Raw genomic sequence first — 18,024 nt, forward strand, 5'->3', positions numbered from 1 at the left:
TAGGAAGGTTTTCTCCATCTGGATCATGGGGGGAGATAGTGTGTCTGTCTGGACTGTCAGCCTGACTGATGAGAATGGTTATCAGCGTGTGTGTGTGTGTGTGTGTGTGTGTGTGTGTGTGTGTGTGTGTGTGTGTGTGTGTGTGTGTGTGTGTGTGTGTGTGTGTGTGTGTGTGTGTGTGTGTGTGTGTGTGTGTGTGTGTGTGTGTGTGTGTGTGTGTGTGTGTGTGTGTGTGTGTGCGTGCGTGTACAGAATCTGTGTACATATCTATGCTGACAGCTACCTGGCAGACGGCACATTCAGGTGTTCAGAAAGGAAGGTTTTTGGGATGTGAGGCCTTCAAGAATTACTTTCTGGCCGAAACTGCAACTCAGGTTTTCACTGTAGAGGCAGCTAAGTCACAACATGAATCACTTTGTCGTCTGTTTGGCCACTTAATCTTATTAAAAGCATTCAAATAGAGGCAATGAATTAGATTAGAAGATTATGCGAGTGTGTGCAAGTGTGTGGATACCTTGGGCTGGTGCAGGAGTGCTCCCTGTACATGACCCCTCCTCCACAGGTTCTGGAGCAGTCGGACCACTGGGACCAGGCTGACCACTGGCCGTGGACCGCCCTCGGGCCATGCTCCCCATATTTAACACACTGACCCCTCCGACACCACTACAGAAACAAGAAAGAAGGAAATGAAAGAGGAGAAAACAGCAGAAATAGCTTTCTTATCAGTACTTGAACATTGGCCCGGGTGTCTTGCCTGAGTTTCCTGGTTTGGACAAATGCCCAGCACCACACCTGGAGTCTCTAGCTACAGCCAAAACACATCCACATCCACTGTGCAACACACCCGGGCTGATCCGAGCCAAACCGTGCACTCACACACATCACCACCTGTCGCTCTTTCTAAATATCATCTTTCTGTACGTGAAAATAAGGCGCAATCCAGCTGTGAGAGGAAACAGCGGCCAAAATGCTTCTGCAGCTGCATGTGAGAGTAGTATGGACTGATACATCATTGAGTATTTATTGATGTTCATAATTCCCTTTTTAATCAAGTAACTATCCAAAAAAAATAATAATCTACAAGTAGTTTAAGCTTTGTTCTCTCCCTTTTAAACCAGCAAGGATTTGCTTTGGCTCAGGATCAGGATGCTATCTAAATGCTGGGCCCATATTTGTCCACTTATCACTAATTACAAAGCATGTTGTCTAATTACAGCCTCAGTGAGTGGAATTGTCAGGCAGGAGATTGAGGGAATGGCTGCTGCTATTCTTCATGGGAACAAGAAGACGTTTCCTCACCATGTCCGGACCACAGCTGGTTCCTTCTGCAGCGGGCATGAACTTGGTCTCACACCGGTGCCCTGTGCGGTGACACCACAGCGACTTGCAGATGTCCTGTCAAACAATACACACACACACACACACACACACACACACACACACACACACACACACACACACACACACACACACACACACACACACACACACACACACACACACACACACACACACACAATGAGATATCCATCAAATCCAGTGTTTTGTGCTATCATCAGTTGTGGCACCTTTTGCCATCACATTCCTCCTCCTCTTTCCTCCTCGCTGACCCGACAGCACCTGCTTCTTGCCAGGACCACCATCACGCTGGTCGATAAGCCCCCATCGCCTCCAATAGGCTCCTCCACAAAGCCTCTGTGTCAAATCTAATCACTGTACTTCTTTAATGAAACGAGCTATAATTGTACGTGTCATCTGACCCAACAATACAGAGAGAGAGAGCAAGTGAGTGAGCACAGAGGGAGAACAGGGGTCGAGAGACAGGCGGCGGAGTCTGGCAACCTGCCCAACTGCAGCTGGCAACGAGAGGAGAGGACCCAGAGAGGAGGCAGGGCAAGAGCAGGAGAAACATGTCCTGTGTGTGTATGAGTCCTTGTCATGCAGATCTACTTCTCTGACATCGAGCAGGTGGGAGGCAGCCATCCCGGCGTGCTGAATATCATTGTACGTGAGCCCCTCAGGGACAAAAAAGAAGGGTGAACAAATGTGAAAGGCAGCCCGAAGTCGACCGTTCATTAGCATGTAGGTTAATTTACCACCCACCGACTCATACACGGGCCTAAGAAATGCATATGTAGTGTTTGATCTTCTGTTGGGAAAACGCAGGTGGGATCTGGGGAAGCCGTGAATAGCCACGGCGCTGTCATGTGAGTTAATCCATCAGATATACGATTTGGCAAAGTCAATTTCCCAGCAGCCCTGCAAGAGGAAAGTTTGTAGTATTTTAAACAGCATTTACATGTGAATCAACAACACTGAATGCACCTTGCATTCCTGGAGTACGGCGATTCAGGGCGGGGGGCTACCCATTCAAATGAAGGAATGCATCTTAATGGTGGGTCAAATGTGGGGGGTTCGAGGTTGCTTTGCACAGATCATGCTAATTAATAAAGTGCCAATTTAGCACTGCATCATTAGTGATGTAAAGCGGACAATCCCGGCCCCTATATGATCTAGAGGTGCTCCGTCTCATTACTGGAGGCTCCAGTGAGTCTCAGTGTGGGCAATGAGACACATGAATAGTAAACCATTAAGGACTGTTGGCCCATGTAATACCAGCACTATTCAGCCACTATAGATTTGGGTTAGTGTGGCTCACAACAGTGTTCGTTTCATGATCTGTTGCAGGAACGATCTTTCCTCCTTTCCTTCCTCTTTCTTCCTTTAGTGTATTGTGTTGCGTGCCGATGGTGCCATTTTAGCCAGGATTAACAACAAAATCTCAATTGTTAAAGAAAGGTAAACATCATTAAGAGTTTCTGCCGTCTCCTCAGTGTGGCTGTACGCAGCAGTACTTTAGGATAATTGCTAAAATTTCTGCATGATAACAATGACGATGCTTAGGCTACTTTCTTTTTTTTAATTTAGGAACATTTCTTATTATTTAAGTCCAAAATTAATTATCTTTGTTAATATATATATATATATTTTTTTTTTTTAATTGAGCAAGACTTGTGTCTTCTAGCAGTTCAGTGAGGTTGTTTCAGTGAAATGCTAACATCAACATGCCCACTTCAAAATAACTAGCCGGTATAATTGATGCCTTCAATTGGGGTCGCGTTTACTGTGTTGACAAGGAGAATCCATGTGAACTCCCCCCTCTTGTGATATTCACAACTAGAGTATTTGCAATTTTCTGAAAGAGTTCACAAGTTATTATGTATTTGCTGACGTTTTGAAAAATTGCCGAGGTCAGGGAAGTTTATCTGGCACCACCTGTGAGCTTCCTGCATTGTTTCTGTCCTCACAACTTCACCATGTGAGCACCGAGCATACCATGCACACAACTTCCCACAAGCTCCCGAGTTGCATTTCAAGGCAGAAATGTTTCTTATGTTCACAATCTTAGTTTGGTGTGTCATTAGCATTTGCTAATTAGCACTGAGCAGACAGTGATGCCGAAGGTGATGGGAATGTAATTAGTTTTACAGTTATTTGGTCATGAACCAAACACAGTGAACAATGTAAAATTACGACTTGATGATGATGCCAGATGAAATGTCCGGGAATTATATGGAGAGGATTTCCTCCAACCTGGATATCGGGGCCCAATGAGTCTTGCTGATGTTGCATTTTCCCTCTCCGATCTGAAGACTTGGAGAAACTGAGTTACTTAAAACACTCACCTTTCTGGTTAAAAAATGAGGCAGTGAAACGTCCAAGGTAAATATCCTACCTTGACAAAATCAAGGCTGCACAGTTTGGCTTTGGAGCCGAACTGCCACTTGCACTGTGTGTCTGCGTCGTAGAGCTGCCCGGGAAGCTGCTCGGGATACTTGTACTGACCGATCTGTCTGGGCTCGTCCACGAGACAGGATGCCTGGGCTGTTCTGGTGAAACCAGAACACCATCCGTGTCAGTCAGAGAGGGAGACACAAAAACTGACAGGCAAATTTAAAAGTGTATGTGCGTTAGGCCTACCCAAGAAAGCGGCTGAGGTACTGTCGACTGCAGGTGGACCAGGAGAAGACCCCATTGTTACCAGCCAGAGTGGGGGACATAATGTTACCTTCTGTCTTGCGACAAGGATTTCCCTCACCATCATGGATCATCCCAAAACTGGAGAAAAATAGGCAGAATAAGATACTTTGAGGTTAATGTAACAAGAAAACGAACCATAGAGTACAAAAATGATTGGCATGTAGTGTGAGATCTTTGTGAGTAAACTGAGGATAAAATGTCTTCTTTGTTTTACAGAAATGTCAGATGAACAAAAGAGTTTTGAAATGAAATAAAAAGTCTGATACAGTTTCTTCTATTTTAAGTCTACTGCTACAATTTTTGCCAAATTCAACTGTCAAAGCAGCTTTATAAATGTGGAATACATAAAGTCATGTCTTGTCCAGAACTATATGATTTATTAAGACAATCATAGATAATCATCCTACTTATTTTTGGCTAAACATACTTGTGTCCAGACTCATGAGCGATGGTAAAAGCCAAGCCGAGTCCCGTGTCCTCGTTGATGGTACAACTCCTGTACTTACTGCACATGCCGCTGATCGGGGCAAAACCTGCAGAGACGAAAGAAAGAGAGAGAGAGGTGAGGTGTTAGTGATAGGGAGTACTCAAAAAGCCACAAGTTAACAAAATCAAACCTCAAATATGTAGCACAAAAGTCCCTTGTGTCTTCTCCATGTTTGTACTCAGCACATTCTCTGTTCAGACAGATCCGGTGCCAATAAATGTCTGTCACATATGCATATTCGAATACATGCCTACGTTGGAGGAGAAGTTCACAGAAGCTGCCAAGTGCGATATCACAAGCCTCAGCCAATTTACTGTAAGTTTGTTCTCAGACTTTGATCGCCAATCAGCTTCGAGGATGAATGCTGATTGTAGACCTAACAGCATCAGGATAAAGGAACAGTAACTGATCCTACATGTGGAATTTACTGTAACTGACAAGCTGATGAAAATATTCAGTTGTGGACCTGTTTTTTTTTTCTGGCAGCAGTTTCTCCCAGAGGACCCAAAAATCTAAGAGCATGAACAGTAGAAACATCAGTATGTGGTTGTTGAATATGTGTTAGACTTAAAGAGCCAAATGTTAAATGTAAAAATCACTGGTTGTTTAAGTCAAAGACCTATCTGGTGGACCGTGTTGTTTTTAACATTTTTTGCAGACAACCATAACAGGATATTTCTTAATGAGTTTTTTGTCCCAGAGTGACAGTTAACGAAGGTAATGTTGGCATCTCATTACAAGGACCACTGTTGCATATCATGGGTGTTGTGCTTTTTTTTTCTAATCTCAAAAGCGTATGTCACACAAGAGAGCGAAAAACAAATGGAATGGTCCAGCAACACATCACAGTGACATTTAAGATGTATTAATTTATTCACAACATCAACTTAAAGCCTTGTTGTGATCAGCTACCATTTGCACTGTCAAAGTTACAGCATTACGTGTTAACATAAACTTAGCACTTAACACTTGACGCTTAATACACACACAGCGTTTCATTAGACAGAAACCCTTGATTTCGAGAAAAGCCTTTGTCAAACATTTGCAGGAACGTGGTTTGACTGAAATGTGATTGAAACTTTACCCCCCCTCCTCCCCCCAAAACACTTTGAAAATAACATAATTTGTTGTTATTAAATAAAAGCAAAGTAAATATGCATTACTGACGATTATATGTAAATTTGCCACCGTAGGAACAGGGGTTACAGCGTATAAATGAGCCGTGCACATCGCCATGTGTGTGGTTGTGTGTGCAATTGTGCTTTGGTACTTCAACAAATAGCATGACACCCCTGGTCATGACCACTTTCGTTTCTCCATGTTTCTCATCTGCATACATTGGGTTGCAATCCAAGAAAAGCAAAATGCCAAAAAAAAAGATCACCCCGTCTTTGTTTTTTGTGTTAGTGTTTAAATAAAATATTGGGTTTTGCCACTGTGACAAATGACAGTTTTCACTAATAATCATTTTTGCCTGCACCTGCACTTTTTGTGACAATATCACACCCATATGCCTCCACTTCGTCTTTATAGCCAATATGACTGTATGAATCAATACAATACAAGGACTTCTAAGTTGCTTCTACATCTCCTGCAACCTTGTTGTCGTGCTCCATAAAATCTACTGCTGCTGTAAAACACACGGTTTGGCATGTTAAGGTGAGCTGAGGACTCTCTTACCCAGGGTGTCACAGGGCTCGTTCTTCCAGGAACAAATATCCAGTCCGGTGAGCAGAACCGCATGGTCGTGCCGTTTGCCGCCTTTCCCCACCAGACCCGACTGCCACTGACAGAAACTGTTGAGGGACTGGTCAGCGTGATGATTTATGGTTAGGCCCAGCTGGAAGTGAAGGGAGACAGATGGAGCGCATGAGTGATGAGCATGAACAATGAAATCCAGTGAACATAAATGAGTTAAGTTCTGCAGAGTTATTCTGAGAACACTCACCGGCTCCTGCTCCAGCAGCAACAAGCTAACCACCACAATGTTGATGTCGGTCCCAATGGTGCCGTCTTTGAAAAGACTGGAGACCTGCAAAAGAGTTGCAGTTTTTGGAAACTTCCAACTTTTTTCTTGCCATTTTGCCTCATTTGACAGCAAGGAGGAAGAGAAGAAACATACACCATACAGGACGCATTGCAACCATTTAGCTACCAAGTTACGGCAAACCCTCATCAAATCTAAAAATGCTGGTTATCTGATTGTCCTCCGCTCTCCGTCTCCAGGAGGGATATAAATGAATACTCAGCATCAGTTGGTTGTCGGCACGACTCTTATCTGGGTTAGGTTACAGGTATATCCATCTGCGATGAGGCCAGTTTCTTCCGCTTTCACCCTTTGATGATAGAATCAGTGAGATTCTCCGTTGACCGTTAAAACCTGCAAGGTGAAAGTCCCATGACCGAGTAGCTAGCTTGTCTACTGGTGAAGAAGTGCATCAGACTGCGGTCTTTGGAAAGTTAGCAAAACTCAGTCAGCAGAGGGAATTTGAATGCGTTAAAACTGGTTTATCAACCTTCCTTCACCTTTGATGTAGTTTTATCTAAGTCAGTCAAACAATGTTGAAAATTTCCCCACTTAAAAAACATGACAATGTGAGAAACAATCTTCAGACTTGCCCATGAACCTCCCTCATGACATTGTATCCATCATGAATTCTCTTTTAGAAATCATTTCTAATCACTTTTAGCTCACAAAACCTTTTCAGAGCAGAAGCCACTTTGCCAACATGTCACAATTACACACTAGTTACAAATATAACAATGTGACACAATAGCAGAAGCCACACAAACTACTGGTCATACAGACCAAGTGAGGCCACATCAACAAAACACATAAATGTGTAGCATACAGCAAGGGTGTGTATTAATGATTCAAATTCAACTTTTTAAAAAGGTAATGAACATGCTACTTCCTCTTTTAAAAATTACAAAGTCTTCCTTTAAGTTTGCCTTTAGAAGAAATTGAATTTTCAAAAGGGCTGTGTTGCCAATGCATCCAAATAAGACATAAAATACATAAAATGATGTATTACTGTATACATTATATCCTTCGCACATGTGTTTGTTTGCGACTGTGTGTGCGTGTTGTGTGTGTCGAGGTCATTTACTGTAATTCATGTTGTCATTAAATTATGTGCAATTTATGTATTACATTTCTAAATGAGTTTGTCAGAAGGCTTTAAATATTGAGTTAAATCAAAAACAGGAAGCATGCTAGAAGGTTAGCTCGAACCATCACTATGTCATATGTTCCTCCTTCTTTGCTCCTCCTCCCTCGTCTGTCCCAGCCTCACCATATTCATGACGGTGAGGACGTAGGTGGTGACATTCTCCCTGCCGTGTTTCTCCAGCATCTTCCTGTCTGCCACCACCAGGGTCTCCACATTCAGACTCCCCACCCTGTTGGAGTTGATGGCTGATCTTTTTGCCCTGCCCGGCCCTTCCACCTTAGGTGTCGCAAACTCGTCAGGCATGATAAAGTGCTCCTCTGCGGGAGGCTTGGGAGCGTCTGGGAGGGTAAAAAAAGGAAAGGCAAATAGGAAGGGAGGATAAGCGGAGGGAGAGGGAGGAGAGACAAAGACACAGTGTGAGTGAGAACTTGGCAGGGAGGGTCAAACGGATAAACTGCTTTTTTCCTGGCTCATGGCAGGTGATAAGAGTGCAGGTTGTGGTGTTGAAAGGACAGGAAACTCACTCCCCACGCCGGTTCCTCTCAACACTGCAAAGAAGGATGTTAATGAGCCAGAGAGTGGAGTCACCTCAGGCACAATGCAGTCAAAAATACACTATATACTCAATAGAGAGTGAATATGTACAGTGGGGTCCAAACGTCTGAGACTGGTACTGAAGATGTGTCTGTTTTAGTGTTTGTGTTTCAAATTTAATACAAAAACAGTTGAATCAGTGAACGTCTCAGAATGTCTTTTGTATTACTCCACTTTTTCTGTATGTAGAAGGACATGCAAGCATTAATGGAGAAGATAATATATTTATATTTATATATTTATGATGTAAAGCTAAAGATGCAATTTTGCTTCCGCCCTTCAAGAAATTTCAATTCAATAATCCTGCACAGTGTTTGTCAAATAGAAACTGAAAGTGAACAATCTGATAGCGACATGTGGACAAAGCTCAAAGTATGATAAAATATGACTGTACTACAGATAATTATGTAAAATGTGTTGAAAATATTTACATGCAGATCAAAAGATGGATACATAGTTATCAGATGGTTTGGTATATAAGGAATATAAGGTTCCCTTACATACATTGCTTGCGGCGTCCACAGAAGTGTTGCCTCTGCAGCTTTCCATGCTGGTAGTCATGATGCTGCTGCTGCTGCTGCTGCTGCTGCTGCTGCTGCTGCTGCTGGTGATAATGTTGAAGGTAAGGGTTGTCAGGTCTGGAAGAACTGGATGAGCTGCTGGATCTTCTGTGCACAACGTGCTCTGCCGAGCGTTTGTAGACGACATGCGGGTGATGACCATCAGGGGCGCTGTAGTCGTGCTGGTGGGCCAGATGTTGGGGTAGTGGGGCGATCAAATACTCCTCCTGAGACACTCGGATCAAACCGGACTGGAAAACACACGTAAGAGGAACAGACAATGAGTAAAAACTAACAAAATCCGACAATAAATAAATCATAGTACAGAACTTGTGTTATTTTTTATGTTGAAATTATGACAAATTTGGACTGTTGACGTTTCTTGAAGTAGTGTATAGACAAGTGATTATTACATCATAAGAGGTGTTTCTCAAAGAAAATGTACCCATCCATAACCTCCTACATACAGCACATTCTGTACTACATGATGTCACGATGCAGCCATACACTACACATGCAAAAACTGCCTTTATATTAATAACTGCAGTCCAGAACTGTCTGACCTGCACTGCCAGGGTTTGACAAATCTACAGTGAAGCTAAAACAGTTGTTGTGTTCCTTCTCGAACACACATTTCACCTCCGGACCCGCCCAGATCAGCCCCACCTACAACCTTAACTCTGTCCTAACATCAGGCAGATGTGCACGGTGCAACACATTACAGCTGTTGAGGGGAGGAGAGGTGTTATTTAGCTGGAAGATAGAGTAGCGTGAAATTGCAGTTGGTTTTAAAGGATTGAGATTTGTTTTTAATTGATTTTAATAAAATCGAAATTGTGAGCGTATGAATGACATCACTGCAGTTTAGGGCTTTACTTCAAAACATAATTTACGGTAAGCAAGCGAGACTGAAGCACTTCTTGTTGACTTAATCACATCAGTTCCAACATTTGATTTCTTCCTCGCTTTGTTTTGAATATTTCTGTCCAGTGTACAGGACACTTTCTCAAAACGAAGTGTATCGAGAAATAGTTTCTTCAATTTGGAAAAGTCTAATCAGGAAACGCAAAGGATTTGATTCATGTAATCGAATCATTGGTGAAACAAGGAAGAGATTGATTTAGACAAAGTTTTTAATAGAAAATACTTTGCTCTTGAAACTGCATATGTGAGCTCAAAATGCTTCTTTTTCACACCACCATCTATTTCCTGACACAAACTTATCAAACATTATATTTATGATGAAAATGTTAACTAATGTTTCACCTAAAGCCCGACTGATACCGGATTTTGGAGCCAATACCAATATATACTGATAGATGATGACATTAGGAAGTAAAAAAAGAAATTGATATCAATATATCGAGCAAAATATAGTTATCAAACACGTATGACAAAGATGGAGGCAATGAACTTCATTGTCGAAAGAGACAATGAAGTTGTCAGTGCATTGATGCAGTGCATTGATGCAGTGAACTTTAATGGAATGTAATAATTATTAATAATTTTAAATAAATAAATAAAAACACAAATAGAACAATTTCTTAATAACCCCAGGAATTTTCTTTTCATTATGTTCTGTAAAAAAAGTTTTCAAACAACATACACTAATACTGGTATATCTGTGGTAGGCCAATATTGGCTCCAGTTTCATCTCATGTCACCTTCACTGGAAGACAGTATAATAAAGTAAACATGCATAAACAATATGGCCGCACTTGAGGAGGCATCTTAACATCCTATTTCAACTTCACCTCTGCAGAAAAACATAGGGAGTTCCAGCCTTTGTCAGCAGTTGTGTCCCCTGACACCTCATGAACCAAACCATTATGTCAAAATAGCGAGTCATCTCAGTGTTTTGGCTCGCTGTTTCAGTGGAGTGGCCTCATCTGCCCTCTGAACTGAAAGACTGAGCTATTGAACCTTAAACATTCCGTCTGACCACAGAGTTTTACCTAATTCACCCCGCGACTCAACAAATGTATACAAAATAGCTGTGCAATCATCAGACACACACACACACTCGCTGCATTTATCAAACAAAAACACACCCACTGACCCACTGACCCGCTGACCTTTTTGTGTGTGTGCTTGTGTCATCTACATCCCGAGCAGTGTGTGTGTGCATGTGTGTTTGAGTGTCTGTGTTTGTGTGTGTGACAGGACCTTGCTTCTGTTGAACTGACCCCATTTCCCCCAGACTAGCAGGTGGCAAAATAAACAGAGGCAGGACAAAAGGGAAGCCATGGTGAAGCTCTTGTTGTCAAAACAGTGACTGGATTCATGGCAGACAGCCTTCTTCAGGCTCATCCATCCATCCCTCCATCCATCCATCCATCCATCCATCTCTCATCCATCAATCCATCTCTCCATCCATCCATCCATCCATCCATCTATCCATCTCTCCATCCATCCATCTCTCCATCCATCCATCCATCCATCCATCCATCCATCCATCCATCCATCCATCCATCCATCCATCCATCCATCCATCCATCCATCCATCCATCCATCCATCCATCCATCCATCCATCCACCCAGCTGCCAGCACATCTCTCTGTCCATAAATCATATTGTCCTTCCATCAATCTTCTGTGGTGCAATGTGAAATTTTAACTGTCAAATTTCATTATTTTGACTACATGTAAGTTCTACAAGGTCCAGTGGTTGAAAGTTTTGTTCTGCATTGCCAAGGTTTGAACCCCAGCACATCAACACCTGCCAAAAAAACATAAGTCACATACTTCACATCTACCTACTCCAGCAGCACTGCACTACAAGCACATTGTGGAGAAGAAAATTATCCTCTGAGCCATGAATAAAATATATCAACTCAAAGATCTGATTTAAGAGAGAGAGAGAGAGAGAGAGAGAGAAACCCTACAGCTTCCTAAAATAGATTGGAATTCAAAACAGAACTGACGAAAGGTCAAAGGAGGTGTTTCCCGTCAGCGCACACTGCTGTCGCCTCTCGTTTGCCCATCTTTTCATCAGTGTGGCAGACCTGACCTGTAAAAGCACACACCTCATTAAATATTCCTCTTTTAATGGGTAGAAGACTTTAATTTGGAATTTTCTGACAGCTCCTTCTGCCAAACATATCAATCCAATCAACGCGCAACAATGAAAGATCATCTAATAATATTTTCTTCGCTCATCTAACCCAGAACATGACACCGGCCACATTAAGAGAGATGAATGAATATGAATGAAAGTTTTTGCTGTGCCTGTCATCTTATTCACCAACATACAAACTTTATTTAAGTTTAATTACTGACTAACCTCCAACCTGGCAACCACAGCATTCCAGCAGTCAAACTATAAAATGCCCAAATGTGTGAAGTTACTTCATTAACTCACATCCCTCATATTCCTCTCTCTCTCTCTCTCTCTCTCTCTCTTCTGCTGCATCACCACATCTGCCAGCTCTCCACTTTCTTTCCAGCAGTTAGCAGATGGAAGTGTCTCATGATAAATACAGGAAATTAATTCCATCTGCAGCAATGCTAATAATGGTGGTGTGTGTGTGTGTGTGTGTGTGTGTGTGTGTGTGTGTGTGTGTGTGTGTGTGTGTGTGTGTGTGTGTGTGTGTGTGTGTGTGTGTGTGTGTGTGTGTGTGTGTGTGTGTGTGTGTGTGTGTGTGTGTGTGTGTGTGAGTGAGTGTGAGTGTGTGTGTGTGTGAGAGCGTGTGTGTGTGTGTGTGTGTGTGTGTGTGTGTGTGTGTGTGTGTGTGTGTGTGTGTGTGTGTGTGTGTGTGTGTGTGTGTGTGTGTGTGTGTGTGAGTGTGAGTGTGTGCAGATTCAACTTTTTTTTTTCAGCCTGTTCTGAGTGTTTTAGTGAACTCCAGGTTCTTAATTTTGAACACACACTTGTCAACACTGAAAGCACACATCTATGGTATGTTGAGAGACATGAGTACTTGATGTGGAGGGCGTAAATAAGCTCGTGAAATGCACAGCGAGAAAAATAGTGTGTGTCTACACACTGGAGTGGAGCAGGCTTTACCATTGTCTGCACACGCTGAGAGCTCACCTGCTCTCACTCAACTCACTCAACTGTTTCGCTCAAATTGCAGTTTGAGAGCGAACTGAAAAGCATCTCAAGAGCAGGCAAAGTTTTTTTGCTAACAATGCCTGATGGTATTTTTGGACAAATGAGGCCTTTGTTTTTGTTACTTACTGTTGATTGGTTAATTTTGTAAAACTGGGGCAGGACCATCTGCCTTGAGACTCTACAAAGCTGCGGTGGTTTAACCAGAGACGGATACAACGCCGTCACTCAGCCTTGCTACCAAGGGGCAAACAGCAGTGACATCACCTGTTGGTTTGTGTACAGCCGTTACGAAACCTCTAGTTCGGATCTGACTCAATCCGATTGGAAACCCGGTGATACTGTGTCCCACCCACCGATAGTCAGAACCTGACTGCACCACAGGCCTGTCAATCAAAAACTTTTTTTTTTTTCAATCTTCATTCAAGTGAGAGCCATCTTTGAGTCTGGTGAGGTGGTAGCTAGTGTTGTTAGCTACTTTGAGGCAGCAAAGGTTACAGTCCTGAATTAGTCTTGTTACTCCCCCGAGTAAAACATGACTGAAAACCTCCCAAGAACTTAAAAACTGCTGTTAATATGGAAACATAGCGTTATATTGGTGACAACCAAAGCTTTTTGGGCTGTCACTGACGGGTGATCCCTCCCAAGTTTTATAGCTAATGTAACAAAAACAGAGGCCTCATTTGTCCAAATTCCAACCATCCATCCATTATCTATATTCACTTTGTCCTGAAGAAGGTCAGCTGACTTTGGGTGAAGGACAGGCCACTGTAGGTATTTCCAGAAGGACTCCACTCCTTTATGCCAAGTATAAATCCAACTCAAGTCCTGAATTCTCGACACGGCCTTCACCTCCCAGCAATCTGTCAGCATTGTCATGTGACTGGTTGTGTGTTTTGCACAAGTCATTTGTCATTTGTCATTTGTTTCCCGCTGTTATCTTCACCCACTTTGACTCCTCCAACTGGCCAAAACAAAGATCAGAAAGGTCTCGGCTTGGTTACAGAGAGTTCAAATTGTTTCCGAAGAAAGCCAGAGAACTGGGGAATGGAGTTTGAAAAATGTGGGCCTGGCATCGAGAGTCTTACAAATCCCTCTGTGAAGTTGCCTTATGGCACCCAGAATCTCTAGATCTTGACCCATGCTCGGGACTAAAAGTTCTTCTGCAACTTTGACCATTCTGACAACTTATTTAAGAATATTCTGGCTTTGTAGAGGTGAAATACTAAATATTTAGTGCACAATTTTTCCAAGTCGATACCTGCAAAATGCTAAGAAGGCTGATGTAAAGAGATTCAGTAAAATTGGTGATCAACAGCATCTGCAGTGCGAAAACATGCACAAAAACTTACCTCAAAGAATGAGATTTGTAGGCCTTTTTTTTTTTAAAAAAAACCGTGAAGCATCTTGATAAATTTAAAGCATTACAACATAATTTAAACTTTACATATGACCATTTTTGTCAGTCTTATTTGGTGAAACCACAACACTCAGGTGCTGGTCTCCATGTTTGAAGATGAAAAGATGAGCCGTATAGAGTTTCAAAGAGTGCAGCAGACGCCCTTCTCAGAGACCAGAGAAGGCTCAGCTGTAACGCTGATAGAGAAGACCTCTAGTTATCTCTCTACGTTAACACTTGTAAGACTCGACTAGATTAAAGGGATGAACGCTCCGTGCTAAACACCACTTTACTTTCCTCCCACGTTTCCATGCAGACTCACACGTTTCTCCAACTCTCACACTCATAAGCTCACAGACAGATTACTGGTTGAACTCGGTCACCTCCAATCAAGCAAAGTCCCTATTGAGAAAAATTTGAAAAATAACTTTTCTGTGTCATTGTGTAAAGTCAGTATGGACTACTTAAACAGCTCCATCTCTTTGGCAACATAGCGGTTTATGTTGGGGAGACAGCCTCTTTAGCTTGTCTCTGTATAAACTCTAGCCTCTTTTAAGGTTTCCTACCATGATATTATAAGGCAAATGAGTAAGTGCTTACATGCTGTTAAAGACTGGGGCCGAGCGGTGAGAAGCCCCAAGCCGGTGATTACCAAGCTCTAAAGCACATCTGCACTCCAGCTCAGCAGTCACGTGAGCACAGTGTGTGGTGAAGAAGGGGGGAAAAAGCATACAGGAGCAAAGGAGGGCCCTCAGGCATCGAACATATTCAATAGAATCACAATCTGAGTAATTACAGTTTGTTCATGGGAATTATGTGTCTTTAAAATGGGGTAAGAAATGGGTAAAGACGAAATGTTAATTTTGGATGTTGGATCAGAAGAAGAGACGAGCCAAGCAGCAATGACAGGGCAGAACATTGGTTGAATTTCTCCTCCTTTGACTTCAAACAACTGTATTTCCCAGCGCGATGTGGCATTCATGGAAAAGAAAAATGGCAGGATTGCTGACCTGCAGCTGGGCCATTTACAACCCTTCTATTAATGATAGCCTACATAGATAGCCCTCTTCATGTACAACTCATTAGGATCACAATGTGTCAATAGCCTGAGGTCTTGCAGCTCTTGTTTGGCCGCACTAATTGTCTTTGAACAACCTAGTGACACCCTCGGAGCGAGTCTGGGGAACACCGCAGAGGTGGGCACAGACAAAGAGAGAAAGTGATGGTGCTGGATGAGCCTTTTGTCAGTTAGAGCCCTTGGGCACGGTCCCACTCGTTATCCCATGTAGCCACAGCGGGGAACAGGAGGACTACTCCCACACCAGCCCATACAAATGGAAATGTCCTCCTTCAAAGTGCTGTTAATTGCACTCGAACTGGGTTACAGTGCAGCTCTATCACTTTTACTGACTTAGAAAGTACAGTGTTACAGAGTGTAAATCAAATCAGCTCAAAGGCAGACGCATCTTCTGAGATGCACATAAATAAGCTGGATATTTGTGTGATATTAGCTTTTCAGTTTTCCAGAGAAGGTGGTCCAGACCTCAGTAATAGATCCTGGAGCTGGGAAGGTGGAGGTGGCAGAGATGGGAAGCCACACCCTTTAGGAAAAAGGGAAGCAATTGTACTTAAGTAGGTCATGATATGCAATGATCAGGGCTGATGATGAGATGAAAAACTTCTCAACCTGTTCTTGTTGTGCCCATACGGAGAACACAGCACAGGGATGTGCATGAAATAGAAGGAAGCTATAATTTTTTGTGATTAAGTCTTCCATTTTACATTGCTTGATCAACATCATCACTTGACTTCCATGCGGTTTTGTGACCACTGGTACGTGCACATTTGTTTTTTCACCATGGACCTGAGCAGAGAGTGCTCATCAAAGTTTGCTTCTTAAAACCTACAGCCATGAAGCAAGGAGGAAGGCGAGGTGTGTTTCAAGTGACATTCGAGTTTTAAGAGGGGGAGAACACCACTGTCCAAAATCCGAAAAGCTGCCTCAGGTCAGCAGCACAACTAGGTTGGTTTTCTTTGACTTCACTGAGGTTGTCCACTATGAATGTTGTTTTTAAACCTTTAACATTAACCTCTTTCCTGACCAATAAAGTCTGAAAAACTCCATGAAACCGACTAAAATTACAACTAACACACTGAACATCACATGAATTCACCAAACTGCTTGTTATTCTTTATTAACAGGAAGTTTACAGGAGGCCTGGACTGTTTTACAGCAGCACCATGTAGCCCAGTGGTGACAATAGTAGGTCAGATTTGATGTACGGGCTCTGTTTGTAGAAGTTGCAGCATCCACTTGAACACTTGAACACTGGCCATTAGTCTTGTGTGAGAGAGACCTTGCACAGAGCAGAAAGGACACACACACACACACACACACACACACACACACACACACACACACACACACACACACACACACACACACACACACACACACACACACACACACACACACACACACACACACACACACACACACACACACACACACACACACACACACACACACATTATTATCCCACACCCAAGCTGAGAGCTTGACTCGCCTCTCCTGCTGGCATCTAACAGAGGGCACTACATCACTGTCAGCATCCAGACCACCAGGGAAAAGCTCCGGGCCACTCTCTTCTTGTAGCGCCAAGCTCTGAGCTCCTCCGTGGCCCGGCCCAGTCACTGAATTATGGCCAAGCCAGAGGAGCATATTGTGGCAGGGAGACGTTCCAATTTGTTGGCCTTTACAGAAAACAGACAGGTACAAATGGCCTGAGAGTTGTCTGGAAATCGGTCATTCAGGTGTCATTTTAAGTCTGCAGAAAGCCTGAGGGATTTGGAGCACGCTGACAAACACACACACTCTTCATATGCTGCCTCCATTCCCTGCCCTATGGATGAGTAATCATATATTGTCTCAGCGCCATGTGGAGTCTTACGGGATTACAACATCTGCACATGTTAAATATTCAAACATTCAAACAGAGCAAGTCAGTTTAAATACATGTCTACTGGCTGAAAAGTTTTATTTTCCAGATGTAGTTTAAGTACACTTGTCAGACTATTGTTTTAAAATCCCACACAAAACAAGAACTGACCTTTAAATCATCAATTATTCGAGAAATACAGATTCAGTGAAAGAAAATAGAACTGAGAGGCTTTGATACCAACAACAGTTTTTTAAGAGACAATGTCACAGTTTCTTAACAAATAATGAAGCTCAACCTATTGTGATGTGTTCTACAACCTCTAAGTACATCCAGCATCAACAACAATGGCTGGGAAAAGAGCAGACTCCTTCTTCACACCACAGGGAGCCCCACGTCTGGTAGGGACATAGAGAGGTCGAAGGTCGAGGACAGCCACAGGTGGTTTCCACAACATGCGGCACCATGTCAACGACGTCTGTCTGACAGTGAGTTTGATCTGAGCTGCCTGACAACATGAAAGGAGGCTGGAGGAGGTGCGTAACGACACTTTCTCTGCTGTTTTTGTGTTGTTGTTGTTCTCACACGTGGGTGTTCAAACCCTTATTTAAGCTATAAACTGTGACACCGGGTGGGTGGGGGGGTGGAGGGGTCGTTACTCCCAATAAACATCCAAGGAGTGTCATCCAAAACCAAGCCATTGTAAAAGAATTTCACCACAACACAAATGTGTCTTGTTTATAATGTTTACTGAGCATTTGTGTTATTGGAAGACCACAAG

General features: G+C 42.9%; 1 protein-coding gene across 2 annotated transcripts in view; it reads right to left on the bottom strand.

Annotated features, from left to right (window-relative positions):
• Positions 1-18,024, bottom strand: part of adamts18 (ADAM metallopeptidase with thrombospondin type 1 motif, 18) — a 63,018-nt gene that overhangs the window by 36,523 nt on the left and 8,471 nt on the right. The window contains exons 4-13 of one of the 2 annotated variants that reach the window (XM_069690276.1): positions 8,800-9,106; positions 7,825-8,039; positions 6,477-6,560; positions 6,209-6,368; positions 4,469-4,574; positions 3,982-4,119; positions 3,737-3,890; positions 3,595-3,654; positions 1,300-1,395; positions 515-663 (exon numbers count right to left, since the gene is read on the bottom strand). In XM_069690276.1, the coding sequence (XP_069546377.1) occupies positions 515-663; positions 1,300-1,395; positions 3,595-3,654; positions 3,737-3,890; positions 3,982-4,119; positions 4,469-4,574; positions 6,209-6,368; positions 6,477-6,560; positions 7,825-8,039; positions 8,800-9,106 (1,469 nt within the window). The remainder of the gene's footprint in view (positions 1-514; positions 664-1,299; positions 1,396-3,594; positions 3,655-3,736; positions 3,891-3,981; positions 4,120-4,468; positions 4,575-6,208; positions 6,369-6,476; positions 6,561-7,824; positions 8,040-8,799; positions 9,107-18,024) is intronic. The other variant, XM_069690277.1, reaches the window with a different exon arrangement.

This window comes from Brachyistius frenatus, unplaced genomic scaffold (genome assembly GCF_029030835.1).
Source record: "Brachyistius frenatus isolate BFR_SWC_R1_liver_20210118 unplaced genomic scaffold, ASM2903083v1 Contig_9, whole genome shotgun sequence".
NCBI classification, from domain to species: Eukaryota; Metazoa; Chordata; class Actinopteri; family Embiotocidae; genus Brachyistius; species Brachyistius frenatus.